Raw genomic sequence first — 24459 nt, 5'->3', positions numbered from 1 at the left:
CTATACTCAGCTGTGGGTCCCCACAATTAGTAATATACTCAGCTGTGGGTCCCCACAATTAGTACTATACTCAGCTGTGGGTCCCCACAATTAGTACTATACTCAGCTGTGGGTCCCCACAATTAGTACTATACTCAGCTGTGGGTCCCCACAATTAGTACTATACTCAGCTGTGGGTCCCCACAATTAGTACTATACTCAGCTGTGGGTCCCCACAATTAGTACTATAACTGAATCACATTATATATAATATTAAAATTATTATCCCTATTAAAGTTAAAGCGGGAGTTGAGTATCAGCTGAGCTGAGGTGCATGTAAACACTGAGTGAGGTGGCCAGGCAGCTGCTGCTGTCTCACACGCTGCTGCTGCTGTTACTGCTGTCTCTCTCACACGCTGCTGCTGTTACTGCTGTCTCTCTCACACGCTGCTGCTGTCTCACACACTCTGCTGCTACTGTTAGTACTGCATGTGACCCACACAGCTACTACAGACATCACTGAACCAACACAACTAGCCACACTACAACTCGTGCAGTCATCAGGAGGAAGATAAAACCCTCTTAGATTGTACGTATCCTGCAGAAGCTCTTATTGTTTTGACAATGTCGGCAACGTTCACTTGCTTGAGCTGTCGGGTGGCGTTCATTGATGGGGATGGTCAGAGGGATCACTTCCGCTCTGATTGGCATCGTTATAATCTGAAGAGGAAGGTGGCTGAGCTGCCCCCAGTGTCCAGAGAAGCCTTCAATGACCTGGTCACCCAAGTCCAGAGTCTCATCCAACAGGTGACCTCTCTCTCTTTCTCTCTATCTCTATCTTTCAATATATCTTATCTATCTATTTTTTAATATATATCTATCTTTGAATATATCTATGTTTATCTGTCTGTATATCTACCTATATCTCTATATCTATCTATATCTATGTCTATATATATCTATACCTATATATATCTATGTATCTATCTATCTATATATATATATATATATATAATTTATATTATTTCTATATCAATTTCTGTCTATATATCTATCTATTATTATCTATGGGTTTAGTCCTTTCAAGGAAGGTGCCTTCATGTTGTGGAAGGGCTCTTGATCCAAGGGATTGGGGATTTCCTTTTGTTTTTATTTCTATCGGATTGAACCTGATTACCTTGCATTTCCCAGGTGCTGTATGATCCAATTAAGAAATTTTGTTCAGACTTTTAATCCAGAGGGTTAGCCATCCAGAATAACTCAATAATGCCAGTGAATCAGTAGACACTGTCTGTGTTATTTCTTTTGTGATCCTTTAATGTAGTCCCCCAGGATGCTACCCACGCCATTCGACTAGCACCCAGGTACCTACTTACTGCTAGGTGAACAAGGACAGCAGGTGTAAGGAAACATTCCCAGTGTTTCCATCTGTGCCAGGAGTCGAATGATGGGCACTCAGTATGTGACCTGAGTGTGTTATGGGTTTATTCCCCTCAGGGGGAATAAACTTATCACACTGATGGTTAATGATATAGTAAAAACAAATATTTTATTGTAGGCTTTTTTGTCTTTGTTGTACAGGTTTATACATTTGACGTGTATACGCAAAACATTATGGAAGTGATACCTAGTATTAATATTGTAAGACAGTGTTAGAAACTTTATATTTTCAGTTGATGTACGTATGTGAATAGTTGGGGTATGTGGATTATAGTGGGGTAGTCACCTTGGGAATGGGAGAGTTAATCAGGTATAACTCGTAGAAAGGAAGAACAGCTCCACTTCCTTGAAAAAAAAGAGCCGTTCACTAACATAAAGACAGCCCCTGGCTTTTTTAAGGCTGTAATTTATATGGATTAAGTTTTCTAAGTTGTATGCTTATCATCTCTTTTGTCTCTGTTAATGTGACCGTGATAGGTGTGGGGTTCAGTGGCAAAATTAATACGTCACTATTGCATATGATACCATACTGTGCTACAAAAACTTGACTTTTCAATTTGGTAATGATTTATTTCTTCCAGCTTGGTAATTCTTTTATTAATAAAAATTATCTCCCTTTTTTTATACCATATTTAAAATTTTTCATTTACATCCATTGCTCCTTTTATGTGTTTACGTATGAAATTGAATCAATCTCTGCATTCTGAGTTACAAAAAAATAATTTTTTATGTTTTTCTTTAGCCAACAGGTGATGCCCAGACAAAAATACCTTGCAGACCGTGTAAGAAAACATTTTCCAATCAGAATGCCTATGATAATCATATCAAGTCAAAGAAACACATGGAGGTGGTCAGTTCACGTGAAGAAGGTAATTTCACTAGTTTTAAAATGCAATACAGTTGTTTGAGTTGTGAATATACTTAGTACTTAAAGCTGGGAAAATAATGCTACTGTATTTTGCCATTGGTGTAATTTTCCAGTATAGACAAAGGCTTGTATTGCATCTTTTAAACTTTTTTAAAAGGTGTGGGGAACTTTCCTCTAGCCTTTCAGCTAGGTTGCTCTTATACATACCTAGCTACAGCAGTTCATAAGTTAAACTTTTGACACATGAACATTTCCAGATACAGTGTATCATTTCCAAATCATTCTGTCCTACACTACCTGATTGTTCAGCTGTTAATGAATGACTTGGAACTCTCTTCCAGAAATGCAAAAAAAAAATTCCTTTCCACCACTTGCCTCAAAAATACATAGTTAAAAATTGCCTTTATGGAAATGTTGACTATCATCATCATTATTATACCACATTAACTCTTCCCACATTCAAATGCTTCCAGTAATGACTAACAGAATGTGAGGTAAGATTTATTGTAGTAATTTTTATATAATATTATTCAATAGTAAGTAAAAATATTGATTGACAAATTTAGAGGTGTCTGAAATATTACCCTGCTTGTTCTTTATTTTCTCATTTCATAATATTACTGTATTTTGCATAATGCCGTGATTTTCTGTAACTTGTGAGATATGAGAGGACTGACTGTGTAGACTATGTGATGTATATTAGTGTCAAGGGCATTTGCCTGAGAGGGTCTCTGTAGACTGCAGATACCTTGCAATAAGATGTTTGAGCACTTCAATTTCCAGTAAGATTTGCATTGATTTTAGTATTTTGATAAGAGCAATATGAGGATATGCTTTTTAGACATACAAAAGATATTTACCCGAGCCTTTTATTCTATGGGTGCTTAAATACCTATTTCTGAATTTCCCTTTTAATTGCTATACTGTATTATCCATCATTACATTGTCTTTGCAACAGTATTTGAATGGAAATAAGTCACTCTGTCTGACTTTTTTGGGTTATCCTTGGTTCTCTACACATATGCTGCTATGTATGATAATTCTATGTAACTGTATTTGTGTATACCTGAATAAATTTACTTACTTACTTACTTACTTAGCTTAAAATAATTATTTGCCAAATATTTAACAGCTTTTATAGTACTCTTCAGCTCATGACAATATGTACCTTATTTCAACTTAGTGAATGTGGTTAGTAACTTTTTTTTATACTTTTTTCTTTCTGTATATAATAAACTTGTTCAGATCTTTCTTCAAACATACTTGTGACATATACATGTACAGTATACTGTACTTATTTATTTTTCAATGTTTTTTCCACAATGTTTTTTACTATTACAAATTCTCATTCATTACCATTTAAATATAGGTAGTAGGTTGGTAGACAGCAACCACCCAGGGAAGTACTACCGTCCTGCCAAATGACTGTGAAACAGAAACCTGTAACTGTTTTGCATGATGGTAGGATTCCTGGTTTCTTTTTCTGTCTCATAAACACGCTAGATAACAGGGATATCTTGCTACTCCTACTTACACTTTGGTCACACTTCACAGACATGCACATGCATATATATATATACATACATCTAGGTTTTTCTCCTTTTTCTAAATAGCTCTTGTTCTTCTTTATTTCTTCTATTGTCCATGGAGAAGTGGAAAAGAATCTTTCCTCCGTAAGCCATGCGTGTTGTATGAGGCGACTAAAATGCCGGGAGCAATGGGCTAGTAACCCCTTCTCCTGTAGACATTTACTAAAAGAGAGAAGAAGAAAAACTTTATAAAACTGGGATGGTTGAATGTGCATGGATGTAGTGCGGATGACAAGAAACAGATGATTGCTGATGTTATGAATGAAAAGAAGTTGGATGTCCTGGCCCTAAGTGAAACAAAGCTGAAGGGGGTAGGGGAGTTTCGGTGGGGGGAAATAAATGGGATTAAATCTGGAGTATCTGAGAGAGTTAGAGCAAAGGAAGGGGTAGCAGTAATGTTGAAGGATCAGTTATGGAAGGAGAAAAGAGAATATGAATGTGTAAATTCAAGAATTATGCGGATTAAAGTAAAGGTTGGATGCGAAAAGTGGGTCATAATAAGCATGTATGCACCTGGAGAAGAGAGGAATGTAGAGGAGAGAGAGAGAGATTTTGGGAGATGTTAAGTGAATGTATAGGAGCCTTTGAACCAAGTGAGAGAGTAATTGTGGTAGGGGACCTGAATGCTAAAGTAGGAGAAACTTTTAGAGAGGGTGTGGTAGGTAAGTTTGGGGTGCCAGGTGTAAATGATAATGGGAGCCCTTTGATTGAACTTTGTATAGAAAGGGGTTTAGTTATAGGTAATACATATTTTAGGAAAAAAGAGGATAAATAAGTATACAAGATATGATGTAGGGCGAAATGACGGTTTGTTGGATTATGTATTGGTAGATAAAAGACTGTTGAGTAGACTTCAGGATGTACATGTTTATAGAGGGGCCATAGATATATCAGATCACTTTTTAGTTGTAGCTACACTGAGAGTAAAAGGTAGATGGGATACAAGGAGAATAGAAGCATCAGGGAAGAGAGAGGTGAAGGTTTATAAACTAAAAGAGGAGGCAGTTAGGGTAAGATATAAACAGCTATTGGAGGATAGATGGGCTAATGAGAGCATAGGCAATGGGGTCGAAGAGGTATGGGGTAGGTTTAAAAATGTAGTGTTGGAGTGTTCAGCAGAAGTTTGTGGTTACAGGAAGGTGGGTGCGGGAGGGAAGAGGAGCGATTGGTGGAATGATGATGTAAAGAGAGTAGTAAGGGAGAAAAAGTTAGCATATGAGAAGTTTTTACAAAGTAGAAGTGATGCAAGGAGGGAAGAGTATATGGAGAAAAAGAGAGAGGTTAAGAGAGTGGTGAAGCAATGTAAAAAGAGAGCAAATGAGAGAGTGGGTGAGATGTTATCAACAAATTTTATTGAAAATAAGAAAGTTTTGGAGTGAGATTAACAAGTTAAGGAAGTCTACAGAACAGATGGATTTGTCAGTTAAAAATAGGAGAGGAGAGTTAGAGGTATTGGGAAGATGGAGGGAATATTTTGAGGAATTGTTAAATGTTGATGAAGATAGGGAAGCTGTGATTTCCTGTATAGGGCAAGGAGGAATAACATCTTGTAGGAGTGAGGAAGAGCCAGTTGTGAGTGTGGGGGAAGTTCGTGAGGCAGTAGGTAAAATGAAAGGGGGTAAGGCAGCTGGGATTGATGGGATAAAGATAGAAATGTTAAAAGCAGGTGGGGATTGGCAGAGAGCATGCATAGTTCCTTTGTATAAAGGCAAAAGGGACAAAAGAGAGTGCAAAAATTATAGGGGGATAAGTTTGTTGAGTGTACCTGGTAAAGTGTATGGTAGAGTTATTATTGAAAGAATTAAGAGTAAGATGGAGAATAGGATAGCAGATGAACAAGGAGGCTTTAGGAAAGGTAGGGGGTGTGTGGACCAGGTGTTTACAGTGAAACACATAAATGAACAGTATTTAGATAAGGCTAAAGAGGTCTTTGTGGCATTTATGGATTTGGAAAAGGCGTATGACAGGGTGGATAGGGGGGCAATGTGGCAGATGTTGCAGGTGTATGGTGTAGGAGGTAGGTTACTGAAAGCAGTGAAGAGTTTTTACGAGGATAGTGAGGCTCAAGTTAGAGTACATAGGAAAGAGGGAAATTATTTCCCAGAAAAAGTAGGTCTTAGACAAGGATGTGTGATGTCACCGTGGTTGTTTAATATATTTATAGATGGGGTTGTAAGAGAAGTAAATGTGAGGGTCTTGGCAAGAGGCGTGGAGTTAAAAGATAAAGAATCACACATAAAGTGGGAGTTGTCACAGTTGCTCTTTACTGATGACACTATGCTCTTTGGAGATTCTGAAGAGAAGTTGCAGAGATTGGTGGATGAATTTGGTAGGGTATGCAAAAGAAGAAAATTAAAAGTGAATACAGGAAAGAGTAAGGTTATGAGGATAACAAAAAGATTAGGTGATGAAAGATTGGATATCGGATTGGAGGGAGAGGGTATGGAGGAGGTGAATGTATTCAGATATTTGGGAGTGGACGTGTCAGCGGAGGGGTCTATGAAAGATGAGGTGAATCATAGAACTGATGAGGGGAAAAGGGTGAGTGGTGCACTTAGGAGTCTGTGGAGACAAAGAACTTTGTCCATGGAGGCAAAGAGGGGAATGTATGAGAGTATAGTTTTACCAACGCTCTTATATGGGTGTGAAGCATGGGTGATGAATGTTGCAGCGAGGAGAAGGCTGGAGGCAGTGGAGATGTCATGTCTGAGGGCAATGTGTGGTGTGAATATAATGCAGAGAATTCGTAGTTTGGAAGTTAGGAGGAGGTGCGGGATTACCAAAACTGTTGTCCAGAGGGCTGAGGAAGGGTTGTTGAGGTGGTTCGGACATGTAGAGAGAATGGAGCGAAACAGAATGACTTCAAGAGTGTATCAGTCTGTAGTGGAAGGAAGGCGGGGTAGGGGTCGGCCTAGGAAAGGTTGGAGGGAGGGGGTAAAGGAGGTTTTGTGTGCGAGGGGCTTTGACTTCCAGCAGGCATGCGTGAGCGTGTTTGATAGGAGTAAATGGAGACAAATGGATTTTAATACTTGACGTGCTGTTGGAGTGTGAGCAAAGTAACAATTGTGAAAGGGTTCAGGGAAACTGGCAGGCCGGACTTGAGTCCTGGAGATGGGAAGTACAGTGCCTGCACTCTGAAGGAGGGGTGTTAATGTTGCAGTTTAAAAACTGTAGTGTAAAGCACCCTTCTGGCAAGACAGTGATGGAGTGAATGATGGTGAAAGTTTTTCTTTTTCGGGCCACCCTGCCTTGGTGGGAATCGGCCAGTGTGATAATAAAAAAAAAAAAATAAGTGAAGTAAATAAATATATATGATCATTCTTGTTATCTGTTGACACTTTCTGATTCCATCTTAATTTTGTTCAATATTTTTCGTTTTTTCAAAGTTCAGCCTTTTTCTAGTTTCTGAGGCATATAATCTTTACAGATAATTTACTTTATTTTCAGAAGCAAAGAACAAAAAGAACTTGTCTCATCATGCAAATCATAAGTTAGAAGAAGCTGAAGAAGAGGAAGACGATGATGAGGATATGGAGGTAGTGAAAACTAATTTATATGGTATCCCTGTATGGCTTCCCTAATGCTAGCATGTTTAATTTTTTATCGGTGTAGTACTGTCCTGAACAGCATTGTTGTTAATATATTTGTCATGAAAGAATTAAGTGACCTAAAATATTCTCTAGGTAAACAATGTTTAGCTACAAACAGCAAAACAGTTAAATTGTCAGGCTTTATAGTTAGGAATTTTGAGTATAGAGGTTCAGAAATAATATTAACACTAATGTACTTGTCAGACATTAACTTAAATAAGTTCTCCAGTTGTGGGAATGACAGAGGGTGGTGAAAGAAGGGCACTAAAACTCATCTTCATATACAGCCTCTCCTCACTTAGCGATGTGCTCATTTACTGACAACTCGGACTTACGACAGGCTCTCTGACCAGTATGCATACCTCTATTCTGTTTATTACAATATACAGTACACTGCTGTATAAACATTTAAAATGTACTAAAAATAGTGCAAAAGTGATAATAAAAGAATATCGAAGATAAATGGTGCAAGGTTGACATTAAAACAATATCAAAGATGGTGGACACAAACCCACTACCATTTTAGTATGCTCCTTGCTTAGTGATGAATTCATTTACTGATGTGGTCATACGTACAGAACCCTGTTGTTAAGTGAGGAGAGACTGTATTTTCTTGTGAAACAGGTTTTGAATCTAATTCAACCTTTAAAATGTGGTGCTAAGCAAATTTCGTATACTACTTGAAAATTAACTTTGTTTCTGTTTATAGTAAGGATTACTGTCTTGTTTTACTAGTGATTAAGGTGCAAGTTTAGTAATTTGCTAATGACTTATATATGTCTGTTAACACTGTCTAGCAGTACAGTGCGTACTTTCTTGTTGAAAGGAAATTAACCTTGATCCAGTATTTCACTATATAAAACCAATTAATTTTTATGTTTTAACAGATTGAGGAGATAGATAGTGATGAATGGGAGGGAGAAGCAGTGGAATTGCTAGATTGCCTGTTTTGTTCCCATCATGCCAACACGCTAGAGGATGAATTGCATCACATGACGGAAAAACATTCTTTCTTCATTCCAGACCTAGAATATTGTGTTGATGTGGCTGGCCTCATCACTTACCTTGGTGAAAAAGTAAGAAATATTATACTTTAATTTTAAATTATACATTAAAGGAGTGGTGAAGGAGAGCAAAAGGAGAGCCATTGAGAGAATAGGTGAGGCTCTTATCAGCAAATTTTGCCAAGGTGAAGAATTGGTTTTGCAGGGAGATTAATGAGTTGAGGGAGCCTAGGAAGAAAATGGACTTGGCAGCTAAAAATATTAAAGAGAGAGGTTAGATGTGTGGAATTAAAAGATAATGAATCTGATACTAAGTGAGAGTATCACAATTTTTCTGTGCTGAAGACCCAAGTTCTTTTGGGAGATTCTGAAGAGAATTTGCTAAGTTTGGTGGGTACATTTTGGAGATTTCATAAAAGAATTAAATTACAGATGAACCTAGAAAAAGAGCTAGGTGAAGCGAGATGGATTCAGATATTTGCGAGTGGGCTTGTCAGCAGACAGATCTATGAAGGATGAAGTGAACCATAGAAGAGAGAAGGGGGAAAAAGGTAGGTAGTGTGTTGAGACATAGGTGGAAAGAAAGAAGTTTATCTATGGAGACAAAAAAAGGAATGTACCAGAGTATACTGGTACCAACTCACATATGAGTGTGAGGCATGGAATTTAACTGTTGCAGCAAAAAGGAGGTTGGAGGGAGGGAGATGTTTGAGAATAATGTGTGGTGTGAACATTATGCATAGAATTTGGGGCTTAGAAATTAGAAGATGGAGTGGAGTTTCTAAAAGTATAATTCAGAGGGCTGACAAGGGGTTGTTGAGATGAGTTGGACATTTGGAAATGGAACAGGTTAGTGTGACCAACAGGACTTATGAATCTGGGGTGGAAGGAAGGAAGGGTATGAAGGAGGAAGTAAAGGAGATTTTGCATGCTAGAAGCTTGAGCATGCAGTAGGCATGTGTAAGCATGTTAGTTTGGAGTGAATTCAGACAAGTGGTTTTTATAGTTTGAAGTGCTCTTTGATAGTGAACAAGGTAATATTTATGAAAGGATTAAGAAAAATTAGTTTGCCAGACTTGAGTCCTGGAGGCGGGAAGTACACTACCTGCACTTTGGAGGAGGGGTGTAGATGTTCCAGTTTGGAGGGTCATTTGAATTGTGATGTCTTCAAGACTGCTATTAAATAAATGATGGTGACTGTTTCCTTATTTTCTGGGTCACGATAATGGTGGGAGACAGCTGGCATGCTACAAAGCTGTAGTGAAACATTTATTGTTGTATATGTTAATTTTAGTAATATTGTTTTTGAAAATATTCTACTAGCTAGACATTTACTACATATTATAAATTCACTTGAGGATTTGAATTACACATTGATAAAGTTATGATGTTGGTTATAATATTAGAAGAAAAAGAGCTTTTCAAGCTATTTCTTATCATATGTCATACATATAATATGGCTTTATATTTTATGCATCTAAGGCATCTGTCATTATCTAAATGCATTTGTATCTATATGTTTTAACTTGTGATGTCTATGCACTTCTGGAAAAATAGAGGATAAGTATTGATGCTGAATGTTTTCCCTTGGGTCGCCCTATATATATGGTAGATTGGGTGCGGATTCGAGTGTATTGCATGTAAGTGGACTGCTCGCCGCTCCCCAACATTGGACTCCATACGCAAACACATTATAGACAAGGGGCATTGCAAAATAGTACTTGAGGGTGAGACTTTGTTGGAGCTTGCTGATTTCTATGACTATTCTTCATCTTACCCAGATGCAGGTGAGTATTTATGCTCAGTGTCTTCTTATATGCAGTGAATTTTAGTTATACTGTCTTTAAGAGAAGTATTTGCTTGTGGTCTATGGTACTTTGCTTTATAATACATAGTATGTTAGGCTGGTTATATGGAGTTAGTGTTGCTTATTTATGTATACTGTAATCCCTTGTATAATGCAAAATCAGTGTTATTTTGTTGCATCAGGATTGAAAAATTTTGTATCACACCATAAAATCTTGATATTATATGCTATGAAGTATCAAAGAATCAGTATAGCATCAGGTTCCATGCAAAATTTGGGTACAATGCTCATGGAATCTTTTCCTCTGACCCAAGTTGGACCAAGGTGTCAGATGTTTGGAAAGGCACACCTCTCCTCTCCCACTGTCACCCATGCTACTTAGTTGTTTTCAGGGAGCGTCGCCTGGCTTACATATTATTTATTAAACGATTTTGGATATTTTTAGTCATGCCATCTCTATTGGGTATTAACCATGGTACCAAAGAGGAATAATAGTGATTTTGGAAGTGCCAAGAAGAAGAAGAATAAGTGTGAACCTCTGTTTTAAAGATAGTGTCAATTTTAGATATACTTCAATATGGTGCACATTTGATGTAGACTATCCACACTTTTTATGTGAGAGAATCAATCATTCTTACAATTAGAGACAGTGAGAACAAAATAAGAACTTGAGCAGCGAGTAGTGCAAATTATGACCTGCTATAATTGTCAAAAAATTTATTGAGAGAAAAATTACTGAATGTGTGGACTGAGGAAAAAATAAAAAATTGGCCCTGCTTAGTTCTCAAATAATAAGGTACAAAGCCCTTTCCTACTTTAAAATTGTTTGTTGAATGGTTGAAGCATTACTTAATTCCTTCAGTAAAGCTGCACCTGGCCTGAAAGAACCTTTCATTCAAAGGCCTCTCAGTCTTGATAATTCCCATAGTCATCCTCCAGTCTTGTGGTATTTGGATCCAAACATGAATTTTGTGTTTTTACCACTTGCTATTTCATTTTTGATAAAATCGCTGGATAGAGGAGTTACTAAAGCATTGAAGTCCCACTACACACTAGGTAATCGAAAAACTAATCGCAACAGTGGAAGACGGTCCTAAGATTGGCATGCCAGTGTTCTGGTCTAAATTTAAAATTACAGATGCACATACCATATTCATTCAATCACTGTCTTGCCAGAAATGTTCTGACATCTGAATTCGAGTAACCTTATAATCTCAACATCCCTCCTTTAGAGTGCAGGCAGTGCCCTTCCCACCTCCAGGACTCAGGTTTGGCAAGCTGGTTTTCCTGATTCCTTTCATAAATATTATCTTGCTCACACCAACAGTATGTCAAGCATTAAAAAAACCACTTGTCTGCACCAGCTTCTGTCTGACACACTCTCACAAGCCTGCTGGATGCTTAAGCCCTTAGCACTCAAAACCTCCTCCACCTCCTTTCTTTCACCCCAGATATAGAAATGATTTTCATCATCAGTCCTCTCTTAATGTTCAAACCACCTCAACAGCCCCTCCTTTAGTGACTCCACACTGTCATCTAATTCTACTCTGAATTCTCTGCATTATATTCTCAACAAACATTGTTCTTAAACATGACACACTTCTGCCTCTAGCCTGTTCTCCACTGCAGTGTGCAAAGCTCATGTCTTGCACCCTTGTAAAAGTGTTGGTACCACTATACTTTGATACATTCCAGTTTATATTATCCTTTGTAACTTCTTGTACACTCCATAGAGATGCATTTGATTTTTTATATTTTTTGTCTGTGTGACAAAAATGTTAGAACATCATTAGCATCATTTCTGTACCTTAATTCAGACATATAGCTAGGTGAAATTCTTGTAAATATAAGCTATATGACTGATGCACCTCTGTTTTTATATTATGTAGGTGAGGGAGCAGCAAGTGATGAGGAAGTACAGCAGGCAGTCATACAAGGAGATGGCTTTGAACTGGTACTGCCTTCTGGAGCTACCATTGGCCATCGGTCACTCTGCAGATATTATCGGTGAGTTACTTAATCCTTTACTGTAATAGACATAGTATTAGTGGATTACACTGATTTAATAACCAAGAGCTTCATTCATATAATGAACAATGGTAATTGGTCATGGCAGGACATGAGTTCTCATTGAAACAACTGAGTGGAGTAAAAGAGGCATGGGAAAAATGTTTCTTCATCATACACAACCTGCCTTGTGAGCCTTTCTTGCATACAGTGTCTTATGATCCTCTTGTTTGTAGTTGCACACATTCTTATGACCCTCTCATATATATTGTATCTGTATACAATGTTTTATGATTGTCTATTACATGAGAAGTTATGATAAAAGTGGCTGTTGCCTAATATTAAATTCATGTATTTTAAGTGTATGTAATGAGATATATCTGGATATTGATCACTTGAGTGACCTTTAGATACTCTACCTTACAGTAAAAGGAGATCTTTCCATCTATAATTACAGCCTTTTCTTAAAGCAGGTTATCTGTCATTTCTGTATGCTTTATTTCCAGCATGCATAAAAATGCATATTCATAGACTTCTAATAAAAATATTTTTTTCCAGGCAAAAGATAGATCCAAATCGTCGAGCTGTTGTTGTTAAGAAGAATGCCGGTACAGCTTTCCACAGTGTCATGGCAAAATATCGGGCACTGGGCTGGAATGGTGCTACAAGAGCAGACATTGTGAGGTATGACTAAATAATAAGTGAATATTTTGTCAATCTTTTACAGTACTTTCATAATGCTATTTTATACCTATTTATTAAATGTGCAGATGCCTCTGCATGTTTTGTAATTCAGGACCTTTCAATTTTCCACAGGGAAAGGTTGCCCTTTCCCAACTTAGTCAAATATTGTTTTATCCCAGTATCTTTGTGATTGCTAGTAATGTCATTAAACTTAATTAGTGACCAGTTTTTTTTTTTTTTTTTTTTTTTTCAACAAGTCGGCCGTCTCCCACCGAGGCAGGGTGACCCAAAAAAGAAAGAAAATCCCCAAAAAGAAAATACTTTCATCATCATTCAACACTTTCACCACACTCGCACATTATCACTGTTTTTGCAGAGGTGCTCAGAATACAACAGTCTAGAAGCATACACATATAAAGATACACAACATATCCCTCCAAACTGCCAATATCCCAAACCCCTCCTTTAAAGTGCAGGCATTGTACTTCCCATTTCCAGGACTCAAGTCCGACTATATGAAAATAACCGGTTTCCCTGAATCCCTTCACTAAATATTACCCTGCTCACACTCCAACAGATCGTCAGGTCCCAAGTACCATTCGTCTCCATTCACTCCTATCTAACACGCTCACGCACGCTTGCTGGAAGTCCAAGCCCCTTACCCACAAAACCTCCTTTACCCCCTCTCTCCAACCCTTTCGAGGACGACCCCTACCCCGCCTTCCTTCCCCTATAGATTTATATGCTTTCCATGTCATTCTACTTTGATCCATTCTCTCTAAATGACCAAACCACCTCAACAACCCCTCTTCTGCCCTCTGACTAATACTTTTATTAACTCCACACCTTCTCCTAATTTCCACACTCCGAATTTTCTGCATAATATTTACGCCACACATTGCCCTTAAACAGGACATCTCCACTGCCTCCAACCGTCTCCTCGCTGCTGCATTTACCACCCAAGCTTCACACCCATATAAGAGTGTTAGTACTACTATACTTTCATACATTCCCTTCTTTGCCTCCATAGATAACGTTTTTTGACTCCACATATACCTCAACGCACCACTCACCTTTTTTCCCTCATCAATTCTATGATTAACCTCATCCTTCATAAATCCATCCGCCGACACGTCAACTCCCAAGTATCTGAAAACATTCACTTCTTCCATACTCCTCCTCCCCAATTTGATATCCAATTTTTCTTTATCTAAATCATTTGACACCCTCATCACCTTACTCTTTTCTATGTTCACTTTCAACTTTCTACCTTTACACACATTCCCAAACTCATCCACTAACCTTTGCAATTTTTCTTTAGAATCTCCCATAAGCACAGTATCATCAGCAAAAAGTAACTGTGTCAATTCCCATTTTGAATTTGATTCCCCATAATTTAATCCCACCCCTCTCCCAAACACCCTAGCATTTACTTCCTTAACAACCCCATCTATAAATATATTAAACAACCATGGTGACATTACACATCCCTGTCTAAGACCTACTTTTACCGGGAAGTAGTCTCCCTCTCTTCTACACACCCTAACCTGAGCCTCACTATCCTCATAAAAACTCTTTTCAGCATTTAATAACTTACCACCTATTCCATATACTTGCAACATCTGCCACATTGCTCCTCTATCCACTCTATCATATGCCTTTTCTAAATCCATAAATGCAATAAAAACTTCCCTATCTTTATCTAAATACTGTTCACATATATGCTTCAATGTAAACACCTGATCTACACATCCCCTACCCACTCTAAAACCTCCTTGCTCATCCGCAATCCTACATTCTGTCTTACCTCTAATTCTTTCAATTATAACCCTACCGTACACTTTTCCTGGTATACTCAGTAAGCTTATTCCTCTATAATTTTTACAGTCTCTTTTGTCCCCTTTCCCTTTATATAAAGGGACTATACATGCTCTCTGCCAATCCCTAGGTACCTTCCCCTCTTTCATACATTTATTAAACAAAAGTACCAACCACTCCAACACTATATCCCCCCCTGCTTTTAACATTTCTGTCATGATCCCATCAGTTCCAGCTGCTTTACCCCCTTTCATTTTACGTAATGCCTCACGTACCTCCCCCACACTTACATTCTGCTCTTCTTCACTCCTAAAAGATGGTATACCTAGTGACCAGTTAACTGTTTTAAATCAAACTTCAATTGCATATTTGGCCAGAATTTAATCTAAATCCTCCAGTCATCATTACTTGTTGTCTGAAGTGTTTGATACACATGAGAGTGGAGTGGCACCTAGCACTTTTCTGCAAGGCTTGTCTAATCATTCTGATAATTGCACATCTTGTGATTTTTCCTGTTTATCATAGACCATGTAGAACTCATTTCTGACCTCTCATTCAATACCTTAATGCCCTCTCTCTGGCTGCCTTCCTTTCTGAAAGTTGCACCTGTAATACAAACACTTTATGATTACTCAACTGAAATTGACTTAGTGCTCCAACTATGATTTCTTGCTTTCAAATCCTTGTGCTCACTTTCTGCACTTTTCTCGACCATTAACACCCTCTGCCATGCATTTTTTTAACCCTCCTGCACATACAGTGGACTCTCCTTTATCGGCCGTAATCCGTTCCAGAAGGTCGGCCTAAATCCGAAAAGGCCGAAAACCGAAATAATATTTCCCATAAGAATTAATGTAAATACAATTAATCCATTTCAGATACCCAAAAATATTAACAAAAAATACGTATTTTAAAGATTAACTATGGTTTTACATACAGAAAACAATGAGAAATAAATATAAAGCATAAATTTTAATGATAAATGAATATTACATACCTTTATTGAAGACTTGTTGGTGTATTGAAGAAGGCGAGGAGAGGGAGTTGGGGATTCCCAACTCCCTCTCCCCTCTATGTAGTGTAACCCCCCCCCCCCCCGGGCTATACATGTACTACACAGCCATATCCACTGAGTTGAATCATTTTTGTCACTACCTCTAGATGCCATCATAAACAAAGGGAGAAGTAATAAATAATTCATGCCGAGAATTGTAAACAAACACATATGAAGGGCGATTACTGGGCGAAACACCAGATTCACAGTTTTCTCTAATGCTGAATCAGAGAAAACGTAATGTTTACTCTCCACCTGACTCTCCACTCGTCAGCATATAAACATTGCACGTTTATATGCTATATGCTATGTAACGTGTTTCTCATTATTTTGAAGAAAATGTCATAGATGGATTAATGAAAATGTCTATATTAACCTAAAATACGACAATGTGCCCAAGAGTGATTATTATTAAACATACATCGCATATAAACATTGCATGTTTTTATGTACTATGTAACGTGTTTCTTATATAATTTTGAAGAAAATATCATAGATGGATTAATGAAACTGTGTATATTAACCCTTAAACGGTCCAAATGTATATATACGTTTTTTCAACATCTGAAATATGTAAAAAAATGTAGATCATCTTTGTTTTACATTTGAAAACTTGTAAAAAACTTTTATCTACATTTTTTTTTTTTTGTGTGTGTGTTATATTTGAAAATATGTAAAAAAAAAGTAGATCTACTTTTGTAGCACTACGAATTTGAACGTTGATCTGTTTGGACCGTTTAAAGGTTTAACCTAAAATAAGACATTTAATGTGATCGAGTGATTTATTATGCGTCCAATACGCTGATCTCCGAAATAACGGCCGATAACCGGGATAGAATTTCGGCCAAAAAACGGGCAAAAACCAAATTGGCCAGTATCTGGAACGGCCAATAACCGACGGTCCACTGTACTTGGCTCTTTTTTTTTTTTAATACAATATAAAGAATTTACTCAGATCGCAGTCACTTTTCAAAATTTACTTAATGGTTGTAAGGCATAAAATCAAGACTGAAATGGCTTAATTAAATTACAATAATTATATTCATGGGGGAGGCACTTAACTTGAAAGAGTAGGTGGTAATCAGGTTTGACCTAAGGAAGGAGAAGGTAGCTCAAATTCCTTGGATTATGAGCCTTTCAGCATGGGCCAATTAAAGTTTTATACTAAATCATGACCTAAAGTATGTTATAAAGCATGACTGCACATCCCAAGTCAACTTGGATTTAGGAAGATTGTTTGTAACAGCTATTACATAGATCATTTGACAAAATAGAAGCTTTCAAAGAAACCCAAAACACACAAGTAGTCTACACCGACATTGCTAATGCATTTAACAAACGTGATGATGAAGTGATAACCCATAAAATAAGGTCAATATGTATAACTGGAAAAGTAGGAAAGCAGGTATTCAATTTTCTAACATACAAAACAGAGTAGTACAGTAGTAGTAAACAGAAAACTCTAGTTTTGGCAAAATAAAATGTTTATTTACCTCAAGAATCGGTCTAGAACTATTATTGTTGCACATCCTCACAGCAGACAAATAGAAACACTAACTAGCCACAGCTTCCTTTTCAAGGGAATTCCTTGATGAAGTGAAAGGTGAAAGACTCTTGATCCAAAGAATGAAATCTCTCCTCCATATTCTCAAATTTAATTTGAATGCCTCCCACCCTGTCTTTCCATACTCTTTTAGCCCCATAAAAGGATGTAAAAAGAGGTCACTGCCTCGTGTCTAACTTTTTTCCCATGTTCTTAATGGGTATGATGGTTATCACTCCTCCAGAGTGATAACCAGGTAGCAGGTAGCCCACCAGTGGAACATTGAGCAGCCATCTAACAGGCCCTCTGATAATAGAAGTACTACTGGAGGTTGCCTGCAGTTCAAGCTTGCCAGAGTGGCAGCTGAAGGTATATGGCTCTTGGCAGTCTTTCTGGTTGACTTTCCACCATTTTTATCTGGAAGACAATTGCTCTGTTGATGCTCTTGTCTAAACAGGCAGTTTCGTCAAGAATTGCTCATATAATTTTGTAGGTTCCGTGCTGGTGGGAACACCAAGTAGGGTAGGTGGTGGTTTCTGGGGACAGTGGCACAGCACACCATGGCCTTCATTTGATTAGAAAAGTTGTACGCATTCTGCACTTTATACCTTTCTCTTTCTCACTCTATATCTCTACACACTATAATTTTTAGTTTCATATTTGGGAATTTTAAGGGAATTTTAATAGCTATCATTTTCTTTGGGGGTGAGTGTCATTGTAATTTATGGTGATCTTTTTGAGTCTTGTCTTAACCCTTTATCTTTGTGTACTTAATACTAGGGTTTCAACCCATCTAGACCCTCGAACTCATACTCCTTAGTGTAGTGACCTCTGGATTTGCTCAGTTCCTGTAGCACTGGGCTTTTATTGGACAGTGACAAATGATTACCATGACAGTGACCACTTCCCTATCTTCTCATTCTTAAGTACACCCTTAATGTCACTCCCAGTGGCAGTTGGTCGCTTGAGTTACTATCCCTCAGGTAAGAATTTTAATAAAAATTATTATATAAAGTACCTCAGCTGTTAATTTTGCTTGGACTTCCAGCAAGCGTGCGTGAGCGTGTTAGATAGGAGTGAATGGAGACGAATGGTACTTGGGACCTGACTATCTGTTGGAGTGTGAGCAGGGTAATATTTAGTGAAGGGATTCAGGGAAACCAGTTATTTTCATATAGTCAGACTTGAGTCCTGGAAATGGGAAGTACAATGCCTGCACTTTAAAGGAGGGGTTTGGGATATTGGCAGTTTGGAGGGATATGTTGTGTATCTTTATACGTATATGCTTCTAAACTGTTGTATTCTGAGCACCTCTGCAAAAACAGTGATTATGTGTGAGTGTGGTGAAAGTGTTGAATGATGATGAAAGCATTTTCTTTTTGGGGATTTTCTTTCTTTTTTGGGTCACCCTGCCTCGGTGGGAGACGGCCAACTTGTTGAAAAAAAAAAAATGATTGTTATTTTAGAATTTATTTTTTTTTTTTTTTATTTTTTTTTTATTATCACACCGGCCGATTCCCACCAAGGCAGGGTGGCCCGAAAAAGAAAAACTTTCACCATCATTCACTCCATCACTGTCTTGCCAGAAGGGTGCTTTACACTACAGTTTTTAAACTGCAACATTAACACCCCTCCTTCAGAGTGCAGGCACTGTACTTCCCATCTCCAGGACTCAAGTCCGGCCTGCCGGTTTCCCTGAATCCCTTCATAAATGTTACTTTGCTCACACTCCAACAGCACGTCAAGTATTAAAAACCATTTGTCTCCATTCACTCCTATCAAACACGCTCACGCATGCCTGCTGGAAGTCCAAGCCCCTCGCACACAAAACCTCCTTTACCCCCTCCCTCCAACCCTTCCTAGGCCGACCCCTACCCCGCCTTCCTTCCACTACAGACTGATACACTCTTGAAGTCATTCTGTTTCGCTCCATTCTCTCTACATGTCCGAACCACCTCAACAACCCTTCCTCAGCCCTCTGGACAACAGTTTTGGTAATCCCGCACCTCCTCCTAACTTCCAAACTACGAATTCTCTGCATTATATTCACACCACACATTGCCCTCAGACATGACATCTCCACTGCCTCCAGCCTTCTCCTCGCTGCAACATTCATCACCCACGCTTCACACCCATATAAGAGCGTTGGTAAAACTATACTCTCATACATTCCCCTCTTTGCCTCCAAGGACAAAGTTCTTTGTCTCCACAGACTCCTAAGTGCACCACTCACTCTTTTTCCCTCATCAATTCTATGATTCACCTCATCTTTCATAGACCCATCCGCTGACACGTCCACTCCCAAATATCTGAATACGTTCACCTCCTCCATACTCTCTCCCTCCAATCTGATATTCAATCTTTCATCACCTAATCTTTTTGTTATCCTCATAACCTTACTCTTTCCTGTATTCACCTTTAATTTTCTTCTTTTGCACACCCTACCAAATTCATCCACCAATCTCTGCAACTTCTCTTCAGAATCTCCCAAGAGCACAGTGTCATCAGCAAAGAGCAGCTGTGACAACTCCCACTTTGTGTGTGATTCTTTATCTTTTAACTCCACGCCTCTTGCCAAGACCCTCGCATTTACTTCTCTTACAACCCCATCTATAAATATATTAAACAACCACGGTGACATCACACATCCTTGTCTAAGGCCTACTTTTACTGGGAAAAAATTTCCCTCTTTCCTACATACTCTAACTTGAGCCTCACTATCCTCGTAAAAACTCTTCACTGCTTTCAGTAACCTACCTCCTACACCATACACTTGCAACATCTGCCACATTGCCCCCCTATCCACCCTGTCATACGCCTTTTCCAAATCCATAAATGCCACAAAGACCTCTTTAGCCTTATCTAAATACTGTTCACTTATATGTTTCACTGTAAACACCTGGTCCACACACCCCCTACCTTTCCTAAAGCCTCCTTGTTCATCTGCTATCCTATTCTCCGTCTTACTCTTAATTCTTTCAATTATAACTCTACCATACACTTTACCAGGTACACTCAACAGACTTATCCCCCTATAATTTTTGCACTCTCTTTTTTCCCCTTTGCCTTTATACAAAGGAACTATGCATGCTCTCTGCCAATCCCTAGGTACCTTACCCTCTTCCATACATTTATTAAACAATTGCACCAACCACTCCAAAACTATATCCCCACCTGCTTTTAACATTTCTATCTTTATCCCATCAATCCCGGCTGCCTTACCCCCTTTCATTTTACCTACTGCCTCACGAACTTCCCCCACACTCACAACTGGCTCTTCCTCACTCCTACAAGATGTTATTCCTCCTTGCCCTATACACGAAATCACAGCTTCCCTATCTTCATCAACATTTAACAATTCCTCAAAATATTCCTTCCATCTTCCCAATACCTCTAACTCTCCATTTAATAACTCTCCTCTCCTATTTTTAACTGACAAATCCATTTGTTCTCTAGGCTTTCTTAACTTGTTAATCTCACTCCAAAACTTTTTCTTATTTTCAACAAAATTTGTTGATAACATCTCACCCACTCTCTCATTTGCTCTCTTTTTACATTGCTTCACCACTCTCTTAAACTCTCTCTTTTTCTCCATATACTCTTCCCTCCTTGCATCACTTCTACTTTGTAAAAACTTCTCATATGCTAACTTTTTCTCCCTTACTACTCTCTTTACATCATCATTCCACCAATCGCTCCTCTTCCCTCCTGCACCCACTTTCCTGTAACCACAAACTTCTGCTGAACACTCTAACACTACATTTTTAAACCTACCCCATACCTCTTCGACCCCATTGCCTATGCTCTCATTAGCCCATCTATCCTCCAATAGCTGTTTATATCTTACCCTAACTGCCTCCTCTTTTAGTTTATAAACCTTCACCTCTCTCTTCCCTAATGCTTCTATTCTCCTTGTATCCCATCTACCTTTTACTCTCAGTGTAGCTACAACTAGAAAGTGATCTGATATATCTGTGGCCCCTCTATAAACATGTACATCCTGAAGTCTACTCAACAGTCTTTTATCTACCAATACATAATCCAACAAACTACTGTCATTTCGCCCTACATCATATCGTGTATACTTATTTATCCTCTTTTTCTTAAAATATGTATTACCTATAACTAAACCCCTTTCTATACAAAGTTCAATCAAAGGGCTCCCATTATCATTTACACCTGGCACCCCAAACTTACCTACCACACCCTCTCTAAAAGTTTCTCCTACTTTAGCATTCAAGTCCCCTACCACAATTACTCTCTCACTTGGTTCAAAGGCTCCTATACATTCACTTAACATCTCCCAAAATCTCTCTCTCTCCTCTGCATTCCTCTCTTCTCCAGGTGCATACACGCTTATTATGACCCACTTCTCGCATCCAACCTTTACTTTAATCCACATAATTCTTGAATTTACACATTCATATTCTCTTTTCTCCTTCCATAACTGATCATTTAACATTACTGCTACCCCTTCCTTTGCTCTAACTCTCTCAGATACTCCAGATTTAATCCCATTTATTTCCCCCCACTGAAACTCTCCTACCCCCTTCAGCTTTGTTTCGCTTAGGGCCAGGACATCCAACTTCTTTTCATTCATAACATCAGCAATCATCTGTTTCTTGTCATCCGCACTACATCCACGCACATTTAAGCAACCCAGTTTTATAAAGTTTTTCTTCTTCTCTTTTTTAGTAATTGTATACAGGAGAAGGGGTTACTAGCCCATTGCTCCCGGCATTTTAGTCGCCTCATACGACACGCATGGCTTACGGAGGAAAGATTCTTTTCCACTTCCCCATGGACAATAGAAGAAATAAAAAAGAACAAGAGCTATTTAGAAAAAGGAGAAAAACCTAGATGTATGTATATATATATATGCATGTGCGTGTCTGTGAAGTGTGACCAAAGTGTAAGTAGGAGTAGCAAGATATCCCTGTTATCTTAGCGTGTTTATGAGACAGAAAAAGAAACCAGCAATCCTACCATCATGCAAAACAATTAGAATTTGTAGTTTCCAAAATTTGCTTATATAATTGCAAAAACACATTCTGTTAGCTTTTACATTGACAGAATAATTGCTACTTATTTGCTTTTGAAAACTTTCTAAAGTTATGATTTTCCATTGGTCCATATAAAGTCTTCACCACCAAACAGGATTTAATGTACGTAATATGCCATACTCTCTTGTCTAGCTTTCATAAGTTCTTTATGAGGCCATAGGTATAGGTTTTTTTTTTTTTTTTCAACAAACCAGCCGTATCCCACCGAGGCAGGATGGCCCAAAAAGAAAAACGAAAGTTTTTCTTTTTAAATTTAATAATTTATACAGGAGAAGGGGTTACTAGCCCCTTGCTTCCGGCATTTTAGTCACCTCTTACAACACGCATGGCTTACAGAGGAAGAATTCTATTCCACTTCCCCATGGAGATAAGAGGAAACAAACAAGAACTAGAAAGAAAATAGGAGAAAGCCCAGAGGGGTGTGTATATATATATATGCTTGTACATGTATGTGTAGTGTGACAAAAGTGTAAGTAGAAGTAGCAAGACACACCTGAAATCTTGCATGTTTATGAGACAGTCAAAAGACACCAGCACTCCTACCATCATGTAAAACAATTACAGGCTTTTGTTTTACACTCACTTGGCAGGATGGTAGTGCCTCCCTGGGGAGTTGCTTATTTTATTTTTTAGCCTACTGTAATTGCATTTTAATATTGTATGCTGTTCATTTTACCGGGCTCTAAGACTAGTTTTCTTTCTTTGCAGAAAATCACGAGATCTAAGGTTCATGGTACATGTACAGAGCAAGCACAACGTGAGGCTCGGGGTCAAGGCCAACAAGCTGTTTGTTATGCGACCCCAAAACCCAGTTTAAGCATCATCTTCACGTGTATGTCATGTGAGGATCAAGGAATTATACAGACCTTAGTTTACCAACCCCATAGGCTCGAAGCCTAGAATTGCTATTATCCCCAAATCCCTTATTATAGGACCCCCAATAACAGCACGAGTGCCTTATAACAATTATTTTTGCAGCATAATCCTGGCTCTGGTTGGCAGCTTGAGGCCATTAATATTTTTTCCTTGGGTTGATACGTTTATGATTCAGGTCTTCAAATTACAAAGGAGTTGCATTCCACGTTTTTCAATTTGCAGACGAGTTGCTTATATAGAAAACAATAATGCGGAGGATCGTTATGTTTCACACATATTTGTGCTACAACTCGATAATTGTAAACCTTTAAAATGCACCATTTGCAATGTGAATGTTTTTGTAAGTTGGGATCCTCCTATACTATAGTGATAAATTTTGATTTGTATTGAGAGGTATATAGGGATTTATTATTTTTTCTCTATTTTGCACTCGAGTTGGGATTGAGAGATCCATCGATAGGGGCTTGAGGGAAGAGTTGGTTTATCACAATGCTAGGACTGCAAGTGTTTTTGAATTAGATTCACTTAAAGTGGATGGTACTGCACTTTCCAAAAGATTATGCTGCTGTAGAGGCCCATTCAAATCCTCTTTGTTAAAAATCACAATAATGTGAAATTAAAGTTCGATGTATGATATACTCCTTATAATTGTGCATGTAACCTTTTTTTTCTGTATTCTGCATAAACTGTTCAATGTTTTGCAATTATACTAGGGCTGATTTTTGCAGTGCTTTTTCTCATAGAAGCATATGGTTGTGATGGCTGTAGGCCTACAGGCCAATGGCAGTAGCAGCCTGGCTTCTGGTCTGGCTTTGAGAGTAGAACTCTCAAAATTGGTCACAGTTACTGTATATGTTACAGGCTAGCGTTGATTATAACTGGTTATTATATTATTTTATTATATATAAACTTTTAAATTGTATGAACTATGATATTGTTGAGAGGTCAGGTCCCTCTCAAATCCAACCCCTCTCACTAGTGGAAGTAGTCGAAGTTGATTGCAGGTCTGTACCAAGATACCCTTGTGTTGCAGTGTCTGACAGATTGAACATTAAAATGGTATAAAATACCGACAGGTTGTTAGGTAAGACACATATGCAACAGTTAGGTAATAAAGATACCTAACTGTTGCATATG

The 24459-nt window shown here is 38.2% G+C and overlaps 1 protein-coding gene across 1 annotated transcript; it reads left to right on the top strand.

The window, feature by feature from the left end:
• The first annotated feature begins 352 nt into the window (after nt 1–352).
• LOC128694334 (cytoplasmic 60S subunit biogenesis factor ZNF622) lies at nt 353–24332 on the top strand. The gene is made up of 8 exons (XM_053784428.2): nt 353–786; nt 2162–2288; nt 7324–7412; nt 8354–8542; nt 10083–10257; nt 12167–12284; nt 12843–12968; nt 23155–24332. Exons 1-8 carry the CDS (start codon nt 604–606, stop codon nt 23261–23263), a joined length of 1116 nt encoding a protein of 371 aa, XP_053640403.1. The 5' UTR covers nt 353–603; the 3' UTR covers nt 23264–24332.
• The last annotated feature ends 127 nt before the right edge of the window (nt 24333–24459 follow it).

The sequence above is a fragment of the Cherax quadricarinatus genome, chromosome 43 (genome assembly GCF_038502225.1).
Source record: "Cherax quadricarinatus isolate ZL_2023a chromosome 43, ASM3850222v1, whole genome shotgun sequence".
NCBI lineage: Eukaryota > Metazoa > Arthropoda > Malacostraca > Decapoda > Parastacidae > Cherax > Cherax quadricarinatus.
This window is presented reverse-complemented; position numbering and strand designations above follow the sequence as displayed.